General features: G+C 36.4%; 1 protein-coding gene across 1 annotated transcript in view; it reads right to left on the reverse strand.

The window, feature by feature from the left end:
* Window positions 1–12,444, reverse strand: part of LOC309435830 (reticulophagy regulator 1-like) — a gene marked incomplete at its 3' end in the record, with an annotated part of 38,663 nt that overhangs the window by 18,958 nt on the left and 7,261 nt on the right. The window contains exons 2-3 of the mRNA XM_082044573.1: window positions 4,619–4,725; window positions 2,824–2,854 (exon numbers count right to left, since the gene is read on the reverse strand). Of these exons, the coding sequence (XP_081900699.1) occupies window positions 2,824–2,854; window positions 4,619–4,725 (138 nt within the window). The remainder of the gene's footprint in view (window positions 1–2,823; window positions 2,855–4,618; window positions 4,726–12,444) is intronic.

The raw sequence follows: 12,444 nt of genomic DNA on the forward strand, positions 1-12,444 counted from the left end.
ATTAACAAAGGACACACATGCCTGATCCACAGCTGTAAAGGACATCACATCAAACCTTCTGTGCTTTCAAGAAGAGACTGGTCAACACCCTCAGACACACGGTGTGAATTGTGGGGCTGTCATATGCAGGGACAGGAGCTGGACTCAAAGATTCTTGTGGGTCCCTTCCAATTCAGGACATTCTGTGATTCAAAGAGTCAATCAGCTTGTACATGAACACTTATAGCCATAAAAGTTCATCTGGATTTCTGAGAAAAGTTTCAACAAGGTCTCTCACCAAATGCTCTTATGGAGACTAAGAAGTTATGGGATATGAGAGGAATTGTTCTGGTAAAGATGAAGACCAGCTAGAAAGAATTGTAGAATTTTAATCAAGTATCAAGGGATTTGTTTGCAAAAAAGCAGATGAAATGTGAACAGATTAATGTAGAAAATAATCTTAAAGTCACATGGGCTTCAAGTTGACATTCACTACTCAAGAACACAACCTGGAGAGGATTTTCTATCCATGAAAACATGAATTCAGAGCTCAGTAGAGGTTAAAAAAGCCAATCAAGAACTGGTATTTATCTTCAAAAGAAGAGAGGGCATTCTTACAATAATGCATAGTCCTATGCCAATGTGTAGTCCAAGGTCCCCCTGAATGCCGAGCACTGTTTCCAATTCTGTCCTCCTGACAAAAGGGATAACAGAAATGGAAGAAAAGTGCAGAAAAGGACAATGAAGATATCAAAGCTACAGAAAAGTTTTATTTTAGGGAACAATTAAGTAGTCATGGACTGAACAGGACATGATAGAGGTTTATCAAGTCACAGCTTGCTGGAGAATATTAATAGAGAGTGATTGGTCAGTATCACTTCCAAAACATGCACACACACACACACAAAGTAGAAAGGGATTAAGAAACTATTATATAGCAGTAAACAAATGCAAGGCTGTGTTTACAAAACACACAGTTTAGCTGTGGGTATCTACAATGAGACAAATTCATGGCACCTAAAACAGCTGGGGGGAGGGGGAAAAAAAAAAAAAAAAAAAAAAAAAGACCACTTCTGGTATGTAGAAGTCCTTCAACTGGAAGCTGCTGGAGGTTGGGAAAGCACAGGAAGAGAAGTACCTGGCAAACTTGTCCTGCTTTTATCCAGTACCTGCAGCCATGTTTGTCCTGGCTGGCCACCTTCAGAGAGCAGGTACTGAGCTAGACAGACTTATGGAGTGACCTTGTGTTCTTACCATTGCAAATGATTTTACAGAGAGACATACAACACTTATATTACCCAGCAGCACAGGCTACAGTGAGCTCATCAAATTCTCTTTTCTGCTCTCCCTATAGGGCTTCCCACAGAACAGCGAGTCAAATACAAGAACAACACCTGAAAACATAAACCCAAGATATTTGTACTATTTATAGTCTTTTAATGAAGATCAACTCTTCTGACTTTGGGATATGATGAACTAGAGAGTGAGATTAAAAATTTGTCTTGGGCTGCAGAATTATTTTTTTATGGAAACAAAGTGCAGTTAAAAATCTACTTTTCCTTCCATTCCAGGAGCAATCTGTTTTTCTTTGCTCTCCTCCTCTTTAATGTAAACAGACAGATAAATTCAGATGCTAAAAACCAAAAATATAGTAAGCTTTATGTAAATTTCTCTTACAAACAACAGAATGAAACACAAGTCATGCTAAAATCTTCAAAGCACCGCCGGTCTACAGAGAGACACTAAGTAGCACTAGCTATGGTAAAAAACAAACAAACAAACAACAAAACCCTATCCAACACCACCTAAAACAAACAAACAAAACACATAAAAACCCACTGCTCAGTTCAGGAACTAACCTGTTACCAGTTCCATATGGTTCCACTTCAGGTGAAAAGCCTGAAGATAGTTCATACCTCTAGAAGTTTAGGAATGACTACACATCTGAAGTGCTTTCTGTAACTGCCATTATATCAGTATCTATGCTATGTAGAAACCACAAATCTGCATCTTCCCTTTTCACCCTTGGCAACTTTGTGTTACAGTTTCTTCAGTGTTAGGTTATAACGCAACAGTGGTACTAATGGATATTTCTAACGCAACAGTTTGTTTCAAATTACATCAGGTCCAGTACAATAATTCCCAGTGGTCTGTTTAAAAGAGTAACGCTTTAAGTTATACAAACCTTTATTCTGAAAATGGGTTGTCTGTAAACCATTTAGAGACATCGTTTATACTGCAAACAAATTAAGTCAATTATATACTCTACACTAACAACATTATGTAAACATTTGCCTGTGAACTGAGACAGCTCAACGGCAAGTCATCAGACTTCACAATTATTAATTTATATTCCTATGTATCTCAACTAATATTTATTTGAAATTACAATGATCACCTACCTGTGTTGGCTACTACAGAGATAAAGGGAAACCTCAGCAAGCTTACCTACTTCTAGACAGCACTGGCATAATAATGTTCTGGAAGTAAGCTACCTTCTTAACCAACACAGTGTTTTTGCCTAATAACCAACTTCAAAGAAAACAACGATTCCCCAAAAACATAAAACGTGATAATCCCACTGTAAGAAACAGCATTTCTAAAAGTATTATTTTGATATGTTACTGTATATTGGAATATAACTCAAATCAGAAAAAATACACTTTCTACAAAGTTATTAAAAATTAAAGCAGATGAACAAGTAGTAATACACATAGAAAATACGCTAAGATAAAAATAATTCAGGTCTATGTTAATAAGAAGGAAAAGAGACAATTTAAGTTCCAGAGCAACTATAAAAAATATGATATAAAATAACCAATATATTAAAAATAATGTACTTACTTTCCAGTGATGCTCCTCCAAAGCTGTGCACCTGAAATTGTGGGAATGTAAGATGAAAAACAATACACTAAAACAAAACCAATATTATTTTCTTCTTTATTCATAAGGAGTGTTCAAATTAGGGACAAAAAGAATTAGAAAGTCTCTGTAAGGGTTAAAACAGGAAGGGTATATTAACTTAGAATAACAGTTCTTTAATTGTTTTCTGTAAACGTAACACACCAGTTAAAAATATAAATGCAAAAAAATCAGTATTAAATATTGCTACATTTTCACATGTAAGGAGAAGATGACCAACAGAACTTCTGTTTTACATGCCCAAACTGACAACCCCTTTCTATATTCCTTATGAATCCGTAATAGTCTTGCCATCTAGTGGCTGGCTGGAAGTGCGAAGTGGTGACACTGAAGTGCTACACTGGAAAGAATTCTTTCTGCTTTTCAGAGTGGCACTTAATTGATTTCAAGTCACTACTACCAGGTTTCTACAGTATTACTTCAAGAACCTGATTGTTCTTGAACTCTGTGTACAATGCCATCAAATGCAACAGTAACTTTTTTTAAAAAGTTAACTATACTAAAATAATCATCCTGTAAGCTGGAAAGCACAGGTCTTCCTAGCCTTCTCTCTATGGTGAAACAGGAGTGAAACAAACGAAAAAGGGATGGTTTGCTACTCTCTTAGCTTGGTCAATATCTGTACTCTTGGATTTGGTCGATACAAAGATAGTAGTAATTACAGCTAAGAGAAAACTTAGGTAAAACACTACCTTCCAACTAGTGAGGTATAAACATTAGTGGTTATTTATACAGCAAAGAGCCTAAACCCCAAATTCCATTAAGCTTTTCAGGTTGGTTTTTGAGCTTGCAACGCTCAAGCAGGAAAAAGAACGGTAACAAAAACTCTGGAGAAGGCAATGACAATAAATCATCCTTCAAAAAAGGTTGCAGATAACTGCCCTAACTTAGTAGGGAACAAAAGGCTGTGGCAGTCAGAACTGATCATCAGAGAAGAATATTATGCTTTTCCAACACTTATTTCCTGCTTTTGCACTATGCACAGGTGATTTTTCAAACACTTTGCATGGAGATTCAGCAAACAAATGGCAAAATAAAGACACTTAAAAAAAAAAAAAATCTTTGACTGATGATGAGCATTTTTCCAAAGAATTTTCAAGATGGTAAAGAAGCAATTAAAACAAACAAAACCCACCACACAACCAAAACCAACCAAATAAACCATAAAAAGGAAAACAAAACACACAAACAGCCCAGCCAATAAACTCAAAATCCTTTTCAAACTTAGTTGTATTCACATAAGACTTTATAGACACTGGAAACTAAACACTATTACATAAAGTAGAAAAAAAATACTGCTCACTTCTTATTTCAGTTGTGCTAAGATAGGTGCTTTCTCAGTCTGCTTACAAAGTTGATCAATTTATATTGGGTCACCCAAACTTTCCAACAATTATGTGATTAATATCAGAAGTAGGAATGTTTATGAAAACTCTGTATTTAGAAATAATGTATTTCTAGACCTAGCAGTTAAGGAACAAGAATGACTGTTTACTGACACCAGTTATACTCATGTTAAAATAAATCTCCTAATAGCTTTTCTACAAAATACAGCAAAACTTCACTGAAAATAGTAATAGATCATCATAGACATAATATTTCTCTCTGAAATTAGCCAATACTTTTACAATAACCATAATGTCAAAGTGGATTTAGTAACAACATGCTCTGAATTGCAGGTGTTTCAGCGAGGAACTCTATCAGTATACTGCCTTACCTTTTATCCTCGAGAATACCAAATCCTTTATTATCTGAAGGATGAGTATTCCAAGTATTATGAGAGAAGTCAGATGATACACTCTCCAAGGGGTCAGTGCAACAAACCTAGAATGTCAAGAAGTCATAAATGTTGGACAGTTTTAAACTTATTGGAAGTATACATAAACTGATAGCTACTGTTAGTACTGAAAATAAAAGAACAAAAATAGACTGATATTACAATAATTGAATTTACTTTCTTCCCACAACCTTTTCACAGGAAGCAAACACTGAGAGTTCCAAGCATGACAGTCTCATTTGAAGATGCAATTGTTAAACACACATTGAGTTTGTAGTAGATTTTTGTCCATACTTTTCTGTACTTCCTCTGTGCTTAGATAAAACAAAATATTTTAATTATTGCATAAGACACATTAATTTTAAAATTAATTATGGCTTTATTAACATAAATTGTCTTGGCACAACAGTTTTCTTTTTTGTTCATATACCAAAAAGGTTGGAAATTTTCTTGTCTTTTCTTTAGGACCTACGTTCACACAAGACTTTTATACAGATTACTCTCTCAAATGCAAAGATGAGGTAAGACTCATGGTATAATACTAAAACTTGTCTTCATAATGAGCTTTTGTGAATTTCATTTTTCATTACATTAAAATTTTAGAACATACCTAGTCAAGTCAAACAGAGCTAGACTCAGAACATATGTTTTATAATCTCATGCACTGCTGACTTGGCTATTCAGGTTGTGTTTGGAGATTAGCTCTTCTATTTGGTTTACTGACAAATATCTTAACTCATAAAAAAGGATCCAAAGCAAGTACAAATTAAAATTCAACTAAACAAAAAAAAAAAGCTGAAGCAGTTTAATAGCTTGTTTCAAGCACATTAAGCCAGAGATCTGATTATAGCTAATGAGCACATTAGTATCTTTTCCAAGGTAAAATAAAAAACAATTAACTTAAAAAAAAGTTGATGGTAGCCAAAGCCACTAAGATGCCACAGTTCAAGGGACTGGATCAAATGAGAATACCAACAGAAACAAAACCATACAAAGCTGGGAGGTTTCCAAGAAACTTCAGATTTGAAAACAGGGAGATTGGCCACCCAACTATAGTTGCTGCTGCAGAATTTTTCTGCAGGAAAGAGGGAGGAGTGAAAGGGAGAAGCAGGCATGGCCTATTGAGGAAGCCAAGAGACACCCATAAAGCACACTTGGATTTTTAAAAATAAAATTGACTTCCAGGTGCTTCTAACAAGCTCAGGATACAGTGCAGTTTTTTGAAAACTGCTCCAGTATTCCTTGCAAAAAACAGGATTGCATCAAATAAAATGTATGTGCCACTTATTTTCACATTTAACACAACCTCATAATGCCCAATCACCCTGAGCAGACCAGGATACAATTTCCAATACAAACAGATAAGCTCACTATGTGAGTTTTTCTGAATATGAAGGGTCTCTGCATCTGTGCAGAGTTTGAATTATAAGACTACTCTATCAAAAATGAAACAACACCACCAAAAAAACACCAAAAACCAAGTATGAAATCAGTACTTCTGAATTATTTCAGCCAGCTCAAGAAAAGCAATAGAGAAGCTTAGAGAAAAACTATTACGAGTTAAGCTCTTTCAAAGCTGCCCAAGCATAGCTCATTAAATCAAAACTCCTAACAGCTTACATCATGTCGTCCCACTGTTTTTTCTTGGTGATAATCTTTACCATTAAACAACTTGGATATATGTTTAAGGATCAAGTTTAACTGCACTGAAGACTTTGTTTAACCTACTTTAACTTATTGATAATGGAGATGTGACGCTGTAGAGAAAAATCAAATAAAGAATTTTTCATACAACTTCTAGGCATCAGAAATTCGTAACAAATGCATACCATTGAGTTATATGAGCTTAATGACATGCCTGTTCTATAGGTTCTTCATAGTGGCTTGTGCATTAATATTTTACAGAATCAAACAGTATGCCCCAACTTAACAATTGCCATTGGCCTGTCCTCAGCGGTTTAAGAAATAGATCAATACTGAAATTTATGTATGTGTGCATGTGAGTGCATGTGCACACACACAGACACATTTTATCAGTTGTTAAAGGTAAGATCAGATGTTTACTAAGAAGGTTTAGCCTGTCTTTCCAAGAAACATGTTTGACCTAGTTTATGCTCACAGCTAACCCATACCCCTAGTTTCACAGCTGTCACCTGCTGTTAAAAGCAACTGCACTAATGCAGCCGAGGATTAGCAAACAAGGATTAACAAGGTAGCATCCTCTCTGAAAGATGCTTCCCAGTTATGTCTACCTTCTCAATACTGAAGTCTTTCTGCTCCATAGCTTTTGGGGAAAAAAACCTGCAATCTAGTTGGAGCAGCTAATGCTGTAGCCAAACAAGGGCTCTCCACTTACTTGGAAAGTTTTGAATTGTTGTGACTGGACTTCCCATGCCTTAACATTATTGGCTGTCATACTCCTTCCTCCCCTACTCCAGTACTGTTTATTTACACTGTGCTGTTTGCAAGAAAGACCATCCCTTACAAATTCACTCTCAGCCATCATCTCGGCTCTCAGATGCTCCAGCTATATGGATTAGCAAAACTGTTTGCAAGCCATGTCAGACAGATCTACACCCTTGAAGCCCTTACTGATTAAAAGCTGACAAGGTCCCCTTGCAGTTGTTTGTTTTTCATGTCTACCATAAACTTATAAAAAAAAAAGCCGGGATCTGAAAACTACTTACTATGCTAACAGTGTAAGGATTCAAAATTCTTACAGGAATTATCAACATGATGCATAGCAACCAGGCTAACAAAAAGCTTCAGTGGTACTTTTGTTTATTATTAAGAGGTAAGGCTTTCCCACCCTCCTTATTCTTTGTGAGGAAGAGATGTTACTGAAGTATTTCCAGCACATACACATACCTGACAAAATTGAAAGGCTCCAGAACGACATGATCATATACTGCACAAAAAGATTTCTGTTTAGTAGAAGAATTAATAGCTATACTTATTCAAGAATTTTAATGCTTTTTAAGCAATAAACTGAATTTCAAAGTGTTTAATTTCTTCTACAAGTAAAATGGAAGTAACAAACATCACTAGAGACGTAACAAGATTTGTCCCCCCATGAAATTCCACAGTATTTTGAGAGATAGGTTTGTGGGTTTTTTTTTCAGAAAGCAAAGGTTAAAACTATGTATAGAATTATGTATTTTATGTAATGACTTCAGCAGTTAAGAGGGCAGTTTGCATGACAAGGGGGCAAGAACCTGTACTGCAGACAGCATGGGACTAAAGAAAAATGGTCATGAGGTGCCACAGGGCTCAGTCCCCAGCACTGGCTGAAATAGGAATCCCCAGCACATGAGAGGCCTCCACTCAGACACAGCTCCAGAGGCAGGACACAGCCACCTGGTTTCTGGGCATGCAAGAAATGCCTCGAGCCTCTTCCCTGGTATGCTGGTACCAGTGGCCTCACCTGTGAAAGATGTGCGCTGGTTGACGTATGCAGCAGCCAAGTGGAAGAGTTACTGGAGGCAGTAAGCAGGAGGCAGACCGCTATGGAGTATGATCTCCAAAACGTGACTGGGTAAGTAGCTAAGGAGCTGTCTGCACCTGCTCTGAGGAGGAGTTCAGATGAGCTGAGCTCCCAGTGTCCTTCCAACCTATATTCATTGGTGTAGGAAGAATGTAGATTTGATGGAGCCAAGCCTGCGATTGACCTCCACTATGAGAGACTGGGAAACCATTATTGTAAAAAGAAACAGGAGAGACAACTATTGACTGTTATAATCAAGCAGTGGTTGCCCATAGAGGTGGTGGTGGAATTTTCATCCTTGAAATCTGTTAAGACAAAACCCTGAGGAACCTGTTCTTAATTAGGTACTGATCATTTCTGAGCTGAAGGTTGTACTAGAGACCTTCCAAGACCCATACTGATCTCAACTATATTTTCACTCTATGAAAGTGACTGGCAAATCCTTTTCTGTAAGATGCTGAACCTAGAACTTTAAGGCATAACCATTTCTATTTCTTGGCCTGGTTGCGCTGCAGCTAGACCAAAATCATTCTAAAGAGCAAAGTTAAGAGTCAAAACTTGACTACTTCAACTGTGTAGTGGTAAAATATTTCTATTGCAATTTTAAAATAGTACCCATATACAATACTACATACGAGTGTGAGATTCACTGAAAAAAAAAAAAAAGAGCAATTCACTGAAAAAAATACACCATTCTGAAATTCCACTGAGAGTTACCTTACCTGCTCTTCAGCATTTCAGTTACCTTTGTTTTTTCCTACCTACATACAGTTACAGAGTACAAAAAAAATTTGCCCTAATCCCATAATGCAACTTCTCTTAGCAAGTCATTCTTCTTTATTTTTAGTGTCACATAAATAAGCACGTGCTGCCATTAATCTCTATTGCCTATTCAGAGGCTGCTAAATTTAAATGTAACCTTTTCAGTATTTTGGCAACTTCCATATTTTGCTAAAATGTTACATTTAAGTTCAAGAATGATGCTCTGACTAAAAATAAAAATAATTAAAAAATAATACCATTTTGACAAGGTTCCCATAGCCATGAAGGTCAGGTGGAAAGAAGAGACAACAAATGCAACTGAAATCCCAGTGGCAAAAGCAAGACTGTATGTAGTAAAAGAGCAACACATTAAAAACAAAGATTAGGCCTAATCTGGTTACGGAACCCCTTTACTTGTTCCTGGATGTGGTATTACCTAACACTGCATCACTTAAAGACAGAAAACTACCCAAAGGTACGTTGTCCTTCTTGTCTTTTCTCCAACGCTTTATAATATGGGATGGCCATATGTCAATACTGACAAGATATGTTAAATAACACAACAAATCATCCACTGGAACTGTTATATCAAGAAGTAGCCACCCCCCAGTGCAGAGCTCCTGGGACAATTAGCTGCACAAACCTGACCATACAGAGTTATCCAAGCGGCGCAAGTCAGCTAGGAAATTTCAAGAGGCAAACATCGTCACACAACACTGTAGTCTGTAAACACAATGAACTCAACATGGCAACAGCTATTTTTAATTGTACTAGTGACATACAGGGAAGGCACAGACCCCCTAAATTACTTCACAAGTCAAATATATCAATTTGAGGATATAAGCCTCATTTCAGCTGTGAAGGTATATTTTTTACAACATATTCTAGAATTATTAATGACTTGCACTTTGTGAACACAAACCATAAGAAAATATTTCTTCAGAAATTAAACAATATAGTTATCAGTCAGAGCTAGTTATTTCTGGAAAGCCTCAGTAGGTGCACTTTTACTACTCATGCCTCCTTAGATGAATTCCACAAATAACCACATAAATACATCAAGGTTGTGTATAACATAGACATGAACATGAAGCTTTGCTTCACCATCAGCTATTACAACACATTTACTGGCTGCATGAGCGATTTGCAGACTTGAGTTCAGTGCTCAAACGGTACCTATTTACGTCTTAAAACCAGAACTAAAACTCTTCAGAGTATTTTTGTGGTGTTTTAAATATCATAGGTTGGTATTGAGTTGTTTCCTCATTAAACACTAAGGTAAAAATCTACTAAACACCTTCCAGCCATAGTTTTCCATCTAACCAGCCTTGTTCCATAAGACGCAGCTACAATGCACCACCCAGCAGAAATGACAACTGCCCACAGCTCCACATGAGGTATCTGTGTGCAACCATGGGCTATGAGACAAACCAGCTATAGAATGGCTCTCACCTGTACAGATCACGTATTCCTAGGGCATTTTGAGAACGCTCAACTGCCAGCAAGGGAAATTCTGCTTTTTTTATCTGCTAATTTTAAAGGTATGTCTACATCTGCTCTTACAGGGAGTTCCCAAACACTGTTTCAGATGTCTGCAGTGATGGCATGTAGATAATGAAAAAATGTGGTCATAACTGTTTCCTGGTGGTAACTGTTTCCTGATCGGAGCTGAATGTAGACCATTCTTCCATGCTTACTCCTGGAGTGGTCAGTTTCAGTCTGGTTGCAAGAAATTCTGATGCCTATCTCAAGCAAGAAACCTGGAGAAGGGGAGGAGGGTTTGCTTTCTTCTAAATACAGCATGAAATAGAATTCCTGAAGAACCCTACCGAAATACACTACAAAGGCAGCATCGGGAAGCTCATGCTCTTACTCATCTTACTCAATAATTTTGTTTGCCTTCTTGTGAATCAAGAAGCAATAATAAATATTAAATTCAACTATATTTTATTTAAAGGTAATTTAGCACTTTGACTCGCATAATTGAAAAAACATCCCAAAGCAGGTTTGCAAAACCTGTTTTTTACATCTATTAAACCTGTGAATTTATAATTTCTATGTGCATTGCTCTTAGATATAAATGATTTTCATATTAAGCCTCTGTAAATATCAAAATGCAGTATCTATAAATATTAAAATCCAAATGCTCAGGTATTCAATACATTTGAAATCCAAAACTCAATAATCCCGTATTTGGCCTGCTGTTCCTTTAGTACCTATTGGTCTGAGCCAAAGTATTTAGATACTTGTTCAAGAATTACAGTGCAAAAATCCTTTCCACATGCCTGCACAAAACCTGCAAATACTCACTGAAGGCAGAACAAGTTATGCATGGTTTTATGGTAGAAACTGTTTATAGACTAGAATTTGGTAGAATCTTATTATATTTATATGGTATTTAGCTGTCTATCCACATGTCTGAAAGATGATACACAGAAACTGTGGTACAGCAGATCCCCAGTTGCAGAGAGGGAAACACATTGCATGTAAGAAAATACATATGCACATCTGCTGTCAAAAATTTTAGAATTAACAAAGACTATCATATTTGTTCAGCCAGAAAGCACAGATCAGTTCAAACCTGGACAGCTGTTTTTTTAGAAAACCTTCTAGAAATTATTAGGAATAACAAATAAACCTTTTGTCATAAGAAACAGACTTCCACAAACTTGAACTACTATTACTTTGACAGCCACCTGTGGAAGCTGTAATCCTCTCAGAGGTCTGTGCACGGTTGCAGGACAAGAGGCAAAGACTGCAGGGCAATTCTAACTAAAGTTAGTAACACATACGATAGGAATTCAAATTGCACATACTCTCTACCCCAGCTAAAAGAAACGACATTTTAAACTTATAAATAAGTCTAAATAAAAATTAAAATAGTACAATTCTCTAAGCAAAAAATATTACAAAAATCTCTAAAATGCTTTGCATTTAATCACTGAAGATAAATTTGCTTATAAGGTGGTAAACTTGGAAGTACATTAGTGGTCAGGGAAATATGATCAAGTCAATAATAAAATGCCACATTGCAAAATTATGTCCCACTGTTTGCAAGGAAACCTCTTGGAGAACGCTGTGATGATCAAATAACTTTTCAACATTGTGGTTTATGGACCAGATTTACTGTAACACTGCATTTAAAGAGGTATATCAAATAAAAAATTGAGAAGGAGGAAGTTTAAATGACTTAGCTAAAAGACATACCTTCTGAGTTTACTATGACATCAAATGCTACTGTTACATCAGTGACAACAGGGGATGGTATTTCCATTTTTTTTTAATTAAATACCAAAATACATCAAATAACCTGGCTTCCTTTATTTTTGCACAAGTATGCCCAGATGACCTTAATTAACCTGTACCCTGGCAAAGTACAGAAGAAATCTTAATCCCATTTTCTCATACAGTAGCAGCAGTTTGATGTTAAACAATCCACCTCTACCATGTTGCCCTAAATCTCCTTTTCTTTAATGCTCTCATTAGTCCTGTGGCATCTACCATGGAGCACAGCATATCC

Source organism: Streptopelia decaocto, assembly GCF_964273445.1.
Source record: "Streptopelia decaocto genome assembly, chromosome: 2".
Taxonomy (NCBI): Eukaryota; Metazoa; Chordata; class Aves; order Columbiformes; family Columbidae; genus Streptopelia; species Streptopelia decaocto.